The sequence below is a fragment of the Leucopleurus acutus genome (genome assembly GCF_964270905.1).
Source record: "Leucopleurus acutus genome assembly, chromosome: X".
Lineage (NCBI taxonomy): Eukaryota > Metazoa > Chordata > Mammalia > Artiodactyla > Delphinidae > Leucopleurus > Leucopleurus acutus.
The window spans coordinates 29,616,328-29,628,471 of NC_139148.1; the positions used below are offsets into that span (position 1 = coordinate 29,616,328).

General features: G+C 41.8%; 1 protein-coding gene across 1 annotated transcript; it reads right to left on the minus strand.

The window, feature by feature from the left end:
* Window positions 1-10,893: 10,893 nt before the first annotated feature.
* On the minus strand, window positions 10,894-11,943 carry LOC309978202 (melanoma-associated antigen B1-like; the record flags this gene model as incomplete). Its single annotated transcript, XM_082864568.1, has 1 exon — window positions 10,894-11,943. The coding sequence occupies one exon, from the start codon at window positions 11,941-11,943 to the stop codon at window positions 10,894-10,896; it is 1,050 nt and encodes a 349-aa protein (XP_082720694.1).
* Between the last annotated feature and the right edge of the window lie 201 nt (window positions 11,944-12,144).

Sequence of the window (12,144 nt, forward strand, 5' to 3'; positions counted from 1 at the left end):
GGACTAAGGTCTTTTACAATTATTATTTTACCAAACATTTATTTTTGGCATCAACTGTATGTCAGACATTTTGAGGCACTGGCAGTATGATCTTCCAAGTGCAGAATTCTTTCTCGAATTTGTTTAGTGAATGGCAAGTATTTCATTATGACTAGATGGTGCTGGTGGGTTCATAGTTGTGGAAAGGAGGCTAGGGCCAGGACAAGAGTGGTCTTATATGACATGCAAAGGAACATATACATTGTCCTGATTCACAGTTAGTGATGTTAAGCATAAGAGTCACAATCTAACTTGTGTTGTATAAAGATGACTCTACTGTGTGTGTGAAAGATGCATTCAATGGGGGCAAGGATGGAATCACAGACAATAGTTGAGGTTATTCACTAACGTGGGGGAGAAATTAAGAGATACAAATTAAGGCAGTAGCAGTGGAATGTGGAGGATGGGGTAAATTTGAGTAATATTATCTGGCTGTGATAGGTTGAATAATTGGTCTCAGTTCTTCACTTCCCTGAAATAATTACATATATACACCTATCCTATGGCTTCATGTTGGGCAGCGTGTACTTTGATGCCACTGACATTAAGCTTGACATGTGACTTGCTTTGGCCAATATAATGTTAGTGGATATAATGTGAGCAGAGCCTTGGCATGTACTTGCTGTATTTGGCTTGGTCCTCTTGGGCTCCAGTGATCTGCCATGAGAAAAACTAAACCCTGGGAAGTTGCTGTTACTTCATCCTGGGCCTCAGAATGAACACATGTGGGGTAGATCTAAACCAAATCTACAGACCACAGCCTGAAGCAGAGTTGTCCACAAACCCCACACACCTGTGATTTTGAGAATATGTTTATTGTTGGATGCCAATACATTTTGGGGTGGTTTATTACACAGCATTATTTTGGTGATAGATTACTAAGACATATATAGATATGCTAGATCTCAGTAAAAGACTAAAATGTCTGAGGGAGATGTAGGGGATTAATGGTGATTCCCAGCTTTCTGGAATGGGTAACTGATAGTATCGTGGTGGGATTCTCCTAGGGGAAAGGAAAGAGGAGGAGCAGGTTGGTGAAGATAAAATTATGAGTCTAGATTTGTGACAGATTTCATTTTAAGTACCTGACAGACATCTAAGTGGATGTGTCTTATAGGATTCTGCCAGAACATCACAGTTGAGGAGATAATTATGTGAGGCATTTAAGCAACCAAGATCCCTGTACTACAGGACTGGTCTCATAAGACGTGAGGTCTAGAAAGTCTGGAAATTTTGAATTGAGAGATATCAGCATCCAGACAGTGGTTGAAGCCATGGGAAAGAATGAGGTCTTCCAGGAGTGTTTATACAATGAAAGCAGAGGAGAGACAAAGACATTAATACTTAAGGATGAGACCCCAAAATGGAAGACCACAAGAAGAATAAGAAGAAAGATCAGAAAGATGAGAGTAAAACTGATGGTGAGTAGAATTCCAAAAGCAACCTGGAAGAGTATTTCAAGCACAAAAGGGTAGCCAACCATGTCAAATGCTCTAAAGTAGGATAAAGATCAAAATGTGCTTGGAGTTAAAAAGACTAAATAGCATAAAGAAGTCATTTTTAAAACATGTAGGATTAACTTAAACCTACTCTAAATCCAAGTGAATTTTCAGTTCGAATTTGGCAAAGAAATTTTAAAAGCCAACTGAAAGAATAAATATAGCAAATAGCTGCTGCATTTTGAAATGTATTTTAAGTGTTTAATATTAAAACAGTATTATATTGGTGTCACAATAGACATATCAATAAAACAGACTCTAATTTGTATAAAAATTTTAAGTTAGAGAAATGGTTGCACTCATAAAGTTATATATAAAATGCACAAATCAGGGACTTCTCTGGTAGTCCCTTGGCTAAGACTCTGCACTCCCAATGCAGGGGGCCTGGGTTCAATCCCTGGTCAGGGAACTAGATTCCACATGCCACAACTAAGAACCCATATGCTGCAACTAAAGATCCTGCATGCCGCAATGAAGATCCCGCATGCCACAACCAACACCGGGCACAGCCAAATAAATAAATAAATAAATTTTTTAAATGCACAAATCAATGTACAGAGTAATCACTTATATTAGAAGAATAATACATGGTAATATATTTGCAAAGTATTATTTTAAAAAGAAAGATACCTATCTGTTTTATGGCAGGTACTTTATTGCAATTCTATAATATATATTACTGTCATAAATGTATGTATTTCTGAAAGAAAATGCATCAAATTATTAATAATGATTCAACTGAACTGTTAGTAGTTAATTGTTATCTTTAGGTGATGGAATTATAGGTGATAGTTCAATTTCTGTATTAAACTTTTTAAAAATTTCATATGTACTGTAGTGGACATATATCACTTTTATTAAAAATAGAAAATAGTAGCTATGTGAGGTGGTGAGTGTGTTAATTAGATTGATTGTAATGATTATTTCACAGTGTTTTGACATTTTACATATAACAAAACATCGTACACCTTAAATATATACAATTCTTATGTGTCAATTATACCTTAATAAAGCTGAAAAAATAAACATTATATTTTAAAGTACCCAATGAATTTATCACCCAGGAGATCCCTAGTGGTGGTAGTGAAAGGAGTTTCACTGAAGAAGTAAGAAAGATGGACAGATGTGTTGAGAAGTAAAAGTGAAGGAATTGATAGATCAGTGTAGACCACTGATTTTAATGTAACTTGGCCACCTGGTTAAAAATAAACTTAAAAAATTTTGTGGCATGGTCAAGAGTAAATGTAATAGCATTCTATTTGTCTCAAGGTTCTAGCTGGACTATTACAGTAGATCAGGTAATTAGGCAAGGTCTTTGAGCAGCCAGTGTCCCTGTATAAAAACAAATGCACTCAACTCACAGGACAACCATTCAGGTGATTCACAAGTAAACTCTTGATTTTAATTTGATATGCTTCTAAAAAAATCTGGATATCTAAAAAATCAGATTTGCTGATCACCTAGAAGTAGCACACAGGAAGGAACTGCTAGAATTGTGAGAAACAAAGTTTAACAATAAGTAAGGGGACAAAGAACTATGACTATCAGGAAAAGAAATAAGTAATTTCAAGATAATGATGCTGGTCAATATCAGAGTTGTAAGTTCAATTAACTAGGATGGAAACCGCAGAGCTCTGAATAAGAGCATTGGTAAATAGGGACAGAGAGGATGAAGAAGTGTTTAGGAAGTATATTTGGCAGGACTCTTCCATTTGTGTATGGTGGTATATTAGTTAGGGTTCTTCAAAGAAACAGACCAATAAGAGATCATATATACATATATATATGGCAAGTCTGAAATTCATAGAGCAAGCCAGTAGGTTAGAAACTCAGATGTTACAGTCTTGAGTCCAAGGTCTGTATAGCAGGGCAGGCATACTGGAAACTCAGGCAGGGTTTCTGTGTTGCAGTCTTTTTTTTTTTTTTTAATATTTACATATTTATTTTGGCTGCGCCGGGTCCTCGTTGTGGCATGCGGGATCTTTAGTCGCGGCATGGGAACTCTTAGTTGCAGCATGCATGTGGGATCTAGTTCCCTGACCAGGGATCGAACCGGGGCCCCCGGAATTGGAAGCACGGAGTCTTAGCCACTGGACCACCAGGGAAGTCCCTGTGTTGCACTCTTGAGGCTGAATTCCTTCAGGAAACCTCAGTCCTTGTTCTTGGGGCCCTCAACTGATTGCACGAGGCCCCATCACACTATGGGTGGCAATCTGCTTTACTCAAAGCCTACAGATGTAACTATTAATCACATCTAAAAAATACCTTACAGTGGACATCTAGACTGATAACTGACTAAACAACTGTGCAGCACAGCCTAGCTAAGATGGCGTACAAAATTAAGAGCTGGGAATGATAGGGAGGAATCTAGACTTGGAAATACGATGCTGCCACTAACTGGGACAAAGAATACAGGAAGAGGACGAATGAGGTTGGGAAAAAAAAATAATGTGTTTATATTTTTTCACATTGAGTTTGAGATATCCTTGAATCAGTCATCGTTGGATTTATGTTTAAAGCTTTGTGGGTAGGTCAGGGCTTGGGATAATAGATCTGGAAGTTAGCAGCAGATAGTTTGCAGTTAGAACTGGAGGAGTGGATGAAGGTACCTGGGGATAGTTGTGGGGAGAAAAAAAATAGTGGACCGGATATGGTAACTTGGGGAGCACCAGTTCCCCAAGGGGTGACGGAAAAGAAGTCCATTGAGGAGGCAGAGAAAAAACAGGTTGAGAGGTAGAAGAACCAGGACAGGGCAGTGTCTTAAAAACTGTAGCAGACAGTGCTGTGCTCGCCAAACCCAATTCTATATTCCTTCTTCTCAGGCACATGGAAAGCTCCATTTTTCAGACCCCTTGAGGCTAACCGAGGATTTATGACTGGTTTCAGCCAATGAAATGGGAGAAGAAGTGATGGATTTGGCTGAATCAGAGAAGAGCCCTTTAGAGACTCTCTGTCCACTCTCCCCTGCCTCAGTGAATAGGTAAGCCCCAGAGAAAACCCCCAAATGCCCCTCCCTCCCCCATACCCATTGAACATGTAGTGTGGTTGAGAAATAAACCTTTGTTGTGGTAAAACACTGAGATTTCAGGATTAATTTGACACTCTAACATAACCTAGCTTATCTTGACTAATACAGAAGCCAAGGCAGTAGAATATTTTGCAAAGGAGAGAACAGTCACAACAGTCTCACATGCATCAGTGTTCCAGAACAGAGACCCTTCCATGGATTCCCAAATGTGGAATAATTAAGTCAATAAGTCCAAACAATTTAGGGGGTCTCTCAATCATAACAGTCTGACAGGGAACCTGCATTGTCTTTTGGCTTTAGCAAACAAATGTGCTCATCAGATCAATAAAATGTAGAGTTAACTTGAATTGGACATTGACATCACAACACATATACACATTACAGTGTACTAGTCTTGTGGTTTGGCTTGAAATCTTGAGGTGATGACATAAATTCTGATTGAATTATCTTTGCCTTAGTTCTCCATTTATGTTTTGCAAAAAGAGTGGTCTCAATATTTCCCCTTAGTACAAGAGACCCCAATTTGTAAACAACTTTATCCTATATATTTAGTTACGAAGTTGATTGTTTAGCGTTCTGGGTGCCCTTTCCCAAGTGGAAAGAAATGATAAAGGATGATTAGCTTCCCAGGCCATATCCCACAACCTACAGTGCAGCCAGACTAGAAATGCATATTATTCCAGGACATAATTATGACTTATGTTATTGATTCTAATCAATGAGAAGCAAACTAAATGTCATTTTACATAAGGCACAACAATAGAGTCAAGCAGGAAGCTGTGCCAGATATATATGCATTATACTTGAAAAAGGAGAATTCCAAATTCCAAAAGTACATTGATGTAAAATAAAGGAGGTCCAACTGGCCTAAATGCACACATCTAATCATAGATTCCACATATTTGTATAAATAAAAATGAAATCTCTGATGAGACTAGTAATTATGACATAAAATGTTCCAGCTAGAAAACATTACGCTAAAAAAATCACTTAAAAACTATAAAATATACATGAAAACAATGCTTTGATTAGGCAGCATTTCCAATGTATTCTGGTCCTTCTTCCACATATTACTCTCAAATGAGATCATCACAATCTCTTTTCTTCTCAGATTTATAGAAATTACATTAAGAGGTATCCTTGGATACCGAACAATCCTTAAATCTCACTTAGTCCAAGATGTGGTCAAAGCTGAGTTCCTCAGTTCTTCACTGCTTAGCTATTTACTAATGATAAAACATAAAATCTCTCTCTTTTGAGTTACCTCATTTATCCTATACAAATGGGGAGTGAAGTATTAAGGCTAATAAATTTTTCTGATAACCATGGCTTGTATTTAAACATTAATACTTTTTATTGACCTAATTAATATTAATGGAAATCATCCGATAGTGCTTTAGGGACTACAGAGGTGACAGATTCCCTCAGAGGTTAGTATTTCTACATTGTAGTTTTTAAGTGTTAAGGTTATCTATAGGGCCCATATTCTTCCTGTATTAAATGTCAATTAATCCTTCAATGAAAACTCAGCAAAATGCTTTGATAATAAAATAATAGTTAACACATATATAACGATTATGAATTCGTGGGCACCGTGCTGAATGCCCTACACTTAATTCACAAAATAATCTTATAGTTAGGTATTATTATCATCACAATTTTACAGATAAGAAAAGAGGCACAAAGAGGTTACGGAATTTACCCAAGATTACACAACTAGTAAATGGTAGTGCTGGGATTGAAAGACCAGGTGTCTGGTTCCAGAATCTCACGCTCTTACGTACTACATATCGCCTTTCTAGATGGTGCGAGATAAACGTGCTCCAGAACTATGTTGAAACTCATGAACTATCAGGAACTTATCCTCTGATATAAAATTTCTCTTTATCAATCCACCAGCTGGAGAGAGAATAGTCTATAGGTAATCTTTTTGTTTTCATTCTGTAGGAGAAATAATCATGCGTCACTTCACTCTTCTTTTGTAAATTATTTGCTTATTTTTCCCATTTTAAAGGCTTCCCTAACATCTGTAATTAGAATTTCCCATGCCTTTTGAAGTTTATTTTTCTTAACCTTAAAAATATTTTTAGGAATAGTATGTGCTCCCTGTGGAAGACAAAGAACATAAAAAATTAAAATATGAACTGCTAGCCCTTAATGTACTTATTAGTAAACTTCCACTGCCCAATGTAGAGCCACAAAACGTAGCATCCTAACACAACAACTGTTTGTTCTCACAGATCTACAGGTTGGCTGAGGGGCTCTACTTCACGCTGTAGCTTAGGACCAGAGGGCTGGCTGGGACCTTTTCTAATGGTGATGACAGTTTTAAAACGTGAGGTGGGTCTTATAAGTGCTGTCACAGAAAGATCTTGCAATCAGTTCCATTAAGTTACAAGAGCAAGTCACAGAACAATATATACACTGTGGCCCCTGTGTGTTAAAACTTCAACATATTTTTGTAGCACATCTATGTACAAAGAAGCCTCAAATCAGCTTTAGAATGACACACACCAGACAGTTAATTGTGGTTACTTTTGAAAAGGGGGCTGAATTTTCGAGCAATGTTGTAAGGCGGGAGATTGTGATTTATGTGTGTAAGAAGTTTTTATAAGAAGAATATATATGCTATGATTAGCTCTGTCATTAAAACATTTAAATGAGCCTAAGAGTAGAAATAGTAGTTGTGTATCACTCAGATTAAGTAACTGCTAACTGATGCAACAGAGAAGACCTGATATCTGAATGACTTAACACAACAAAAGTCTGTTTCTTGTGTACATAAAATCTGATGAAGGTTGGCAGAGGCTCACCGCTCACAGATGACTCCGAGATCCCGGCTATGTACGTCGCGTGGCTCCACACCTCAACACGGGCTCTCTCTGTTTGCTGCTGAATGGAAGAGAAAGCACAGAGGTGCCATACTGACTCCCTCGTGCCTTGGTCTGGAGGTGACCCTTCCTAATTACAAGTGGACTGGGAATATAGTCTCCCCAGGAACCCAAGGAGAGCAAGACAGGATGTGGATGCGGTTTGCAGTCTCCCATAAACTGGTGTATAGTGTGTGCTCAATAAAGAGCAACTACTGCAATTGCTTATGACAACAACCCTCTTAGTTAGTTGGAGGAGTTTCTGAGAAGGCCAAATTTATCTTGAAATTCACCAAGTTTTTCTTGTGCCTACTATGTAAGACATGTTTTCAAATACAGGATTCCATCTAATTTCCAAAAGTACCCTGTACATCTCAGCAGAGAGGGCTTTCACCAGTACCTTTCTGCATTGCCAATTGCAATAACCTGTGTAACCTCAGTAGGTTGGGAATTTTCTCCTAACTTTTGGTTGCATGGTCAAAATCATAGCCACCCATCACCTGACTGAACATACCTGAACACCCAAACAGGTGCCATTAAGCATATTGAACAAACAGCATCTCCCCTGGGACCGATACAGACAAGGACTACTGGGAGGATGGTGAATTACTTTTCCTTGTTATTCAAAGCTAGCATGTCTGCCAAAGAACCATTTTCCACCTCCGAGAAGGACTCCAAGATGGGTTTTTAGGAATTCAGCCTCAGCAGATGTTTGTTTACACAGTGATTTCCTTGGTCCCTCCTCCTTTACCACTTAGGAAGAAGGCTTTGGTTTTGGACCCCTTAATTAAGTTCACTCATCAGTGTATGGATTCAGTGGCCAGATTCAAAGAAGACACTTCATTAAAATCCTACTGCAAATATCACGTTGTTTCAAACAAGGCCTCCCTAGCCTTGGGGTTATAAGCCAAGGCCCTGTAGAGTCCATACCAAATCAGAGTCTCGTCACCAGCAGGTTTGCAAACACTGAGAATGTGGTGGAGGCACCCAGTGGGGATGAGGAGGTGTGTAAACGTCACTGTCTGAAGTGAACAGATACATGGAAAGGGCAGCTGCTGTCCCAGGGGTCCACAGTGACGAACGGGATCTGCGGGGAGTCGGGATGCTCCGAGTCAGGGGAGGGCAGGGCATATGGGCTGTCCGTTCCTCCGGGAGCTGAGTGCAGCCTCCAGAGGAAGATGCAGAGAAGAGCTGGCCAGCAGGTCAGCTTCCAGTCTGGACACGAGGGCACACTGGGGAAGACCCAGGGGCAGGGCGCTGTGATGCCGCAAAGTGCTGGGACTGGACCCCCGTGCCGGGACCGGGGCAATCAGCTCTCAGGGAAGCCTGGGGCGAGGGGCAGGAGGATCCTAGGTAAACGAAGCCCACAGACAATCCCCAAATGGTGTCTGATTCTCATGTTCACCTTCCTTCTTTAGGCCTGCTTTTAATATTTTGGCTACAAGTTCCTCTTTATTATTGCCTGAGAGACGTCACGGAGCAGTGAGAGGAGAAATGGATTAAGAGACAGAAGGGCTGCCTCAGGCTGGGAGGAGTGGAACAGTATGGGCTCTGGAGGAATTCAGACCGGGCTGTACTCCCGGTTCTGTCACTTTACCAGTCCGGAGAATACTGCAAGTTCTTTGTCTGCCAAGTGGGTTTGATAAGCCTCATCTTATAGAACTGTCGGAACATATGTGATATATGTAAAGCACCTGGCACAGTGGCTGGCGATGTCTGGGTCTTTCATGCATGGCAGTTATTATGATGCTTATTTTCATACCAGAAGAGACTGGTCTTCTCTGTCCTAGAGATACCCTCATCTCTAGGAATTTTTCATTTTATCCAGGAGATGTCAGAGACTATGTAGGCCTCTAGGACAAAGAAAGCTGAATTAACCAAAGTGCTCCTTAGCAAGTAACCCTGAGTACATTTTCCCTAGCAGAGAATATGTTGTTTCATTTGTGGAGGCAGGGGTTTCACCAGGATGCAAATCAAACCTTATAGAATTTGTGTCAAGGACCAATAATTCCCCTGCCTCCCAAAACCCCCCCGATTTTCATGTGTTTCATCACCACCAAAGTCTGGGCCCATTTAGGAGTTCTGCCAGATTACACTCAAGACATATATTAACGCATATATGTGGAATCTAGATAACTGGTACAGTTGAACCTCTTTGCAGGGCAGGAACAGAGACGCAGACATAGAGAACGGACATGTGGACACGGGGGAACGGGGGGTGGGATGAATTGGGAGATTAGGATTGACCTATGTACACTACCATGTGTCAAATAGACAGCTAGTGGGAACCTGCTGTACAGCACAGGGAGCTCAGCTTGGTGCTCTGTGACCATCTAGATGGGTGGGGGGAAGTCCAGCAGGGAGGGGATATATGTATACGTGTAGATGATTGACTTCGTTGCACAGCAGAAACTAACACAACATTGTAAAGCAATTATACTCCAATTAAAAAACCCCGATAACTAATTAATGGAGTGGGCTGGGGCTCCTCCAGCCCAGGGCACAGAGTGCCAGCACAGGGGCTTCTCAGCATCCCACCACAAAGGAGACAATATGCATAAAACACCTGGTTTGTTTGGGCACCGTGTTCACCTGCACCGGGGCAAAAGCACTGGACACCTGCTCACCATTATCACAGCCTCATCTAGCCCACCATGCAGCCAACTTAAAATTACCTCCCAAGGAGGGATTTGCAAAATAACCTAAACCTCAAAGTGTTCTGGCTAAGAGAATTTATACTTCACTGCTCTCATCTGGACTCTCTCCCCACCATCCTCACTGGGTTTTTTCATCAGACCACCTTCCTTATATAATAGGTGCTCTTATACTCTCAACATCTACAGGCAGGTGCAGGGTTTTTTTTATCTTAGCATCATCACTACCAGCACAGAACCTTCCAAAGAGCAGATGCTCAATTACAGATGGGAATCAATGAGGCACTGAGTGAGGAATGTAACTTATTACTATTTAATTTTGTCGGCATTCTTGAATAAGCTAAGGACATCTAGGTGTATATCTTTGAATTTTACAAAGAGAAAGACAAAGGTGAATAAGACAAACCAAAATTTGACTAAACTTTACTTTGCTTTCATCCATTTTAAAACCACAGCATTCTTTCACATTTCCAAGAAAATTCCTATTCCAAAGCCATATTATCTCAGTCCAGAACCCCAGAAAGATGCAAGGAGTTTTCACATGGTACTACACAGTACCTAAACTCTTACGCTTAAACCTGATAAACAACAACAAATATGTGATCCATGTCATTTATAAACTTGGATTCTGAATCTAAAGAAACATTCTAGTGAAAGAAACAACATTTGAAAGATACTAGTGTAAAACAGGAACACAAAGAAGATATATATTATGATCTTTCCAGCCCCAGCTTAGCCTCTCACTACTGAAAAGGTTGGCAGCGTTGGTCAAACACAAAGTGAAGAAGCTGCCTCAGACCTCACTAAGGGTGGGAGGAACTGCTAGACATGACCTTGGAAGGCGCACTGGCCTTGACTCGAGTACCAGCCCTGGCTGCAGCTCGGGCTCGGGCTTGGGCTTGGGCTCTCTCTTCCTCATCTCTCAAAGCCTTTTCATAATGGGCTGGAAAGGCACTGGGGACGGTACCAGTGATCCTGGCCACAAACTCCAGGACTTCCATCTTGGTGGTTTCAGCGCGGGCTCTCCGGCCCCACAGGAACTCATAGCGCGGGGGATCGCTGTCGCACACCTGACGACACACCAGGTACTTTTCCTGCACCAGATCTTCTGTGATAAGCTTCCTGGGCTCCCCAAAGATTATGTGACACCTTCCAACATAAACACCCAAAACATTCAGGTATTTCCAGATCTCCTCCTCAGAGGCGCGGTCGCCACGCAAGAAGATCACACCGAGGAGAAGCATCAGAAGCCCATTCTTCTGAAACCGCCCGCCACTGCTCTGACGCCCATCATCGCTGACATGTAGCTTGCTGACAAGGGTATAGGAATCACCACCCGGCTTGACTTCCTTCAACTCAAGACCAAAGATCAGCTGAACGCACTCAGCAGCTCTCCTGAGGATCTCAGGGAACTTCCCCTTGTACCTTTTGTTCACAAGCTTCAGCAAGTCTGCCTTTATAATGGGCTCTTCCATTGTATACTTCTCCAGCAGGAATTCTATCAACATTCCCACCTTCTTGATCAGAGGATCTCTCTGAAAGCTCTCACCGGAGGAGGCTGAGGCGCGGGAGGAACTTTTCCTTGCCTGAACCGGGCCCTTGGCACGCACATCAGATCCTGGGCCTGAAACCCCTGCAGCACGAGAGCTAGTGGCTGGGGCTCCCTGAGGCTCCTGGCGAGTGCCAGCAGCAGGAGAGCTCGGGGGAGTACCCCGACAAAGAGAAGAGGAGCACGAGGGCAACTCTTCTCTCTGTGCTGCAGTGGCCTGAGCACCCCCGAGATTCTGGGTCTCCTTCCGGGCCTGGTGGCGCTTCTCACGGGCACGGAGCTTACTCTTCTGCCCCCGAGGCATGACTATGGGCAGGGACAGCAAGCGGGGGAGTGGGCAGGAGAGCAGGTGATGCTGGAACCTGGAGGAGGGAAGGTGAGAGGGTGTGAGCACCTTCAGCAGGGAGGTCCCACCCTGACTTGAAGAAGGCCGCTCTGCACGTTTCCTTGAGGGCACTGCTCTAGGAACCACTAGGCTCTTGTTCTTGGTCAGCCTGTCCCCTGA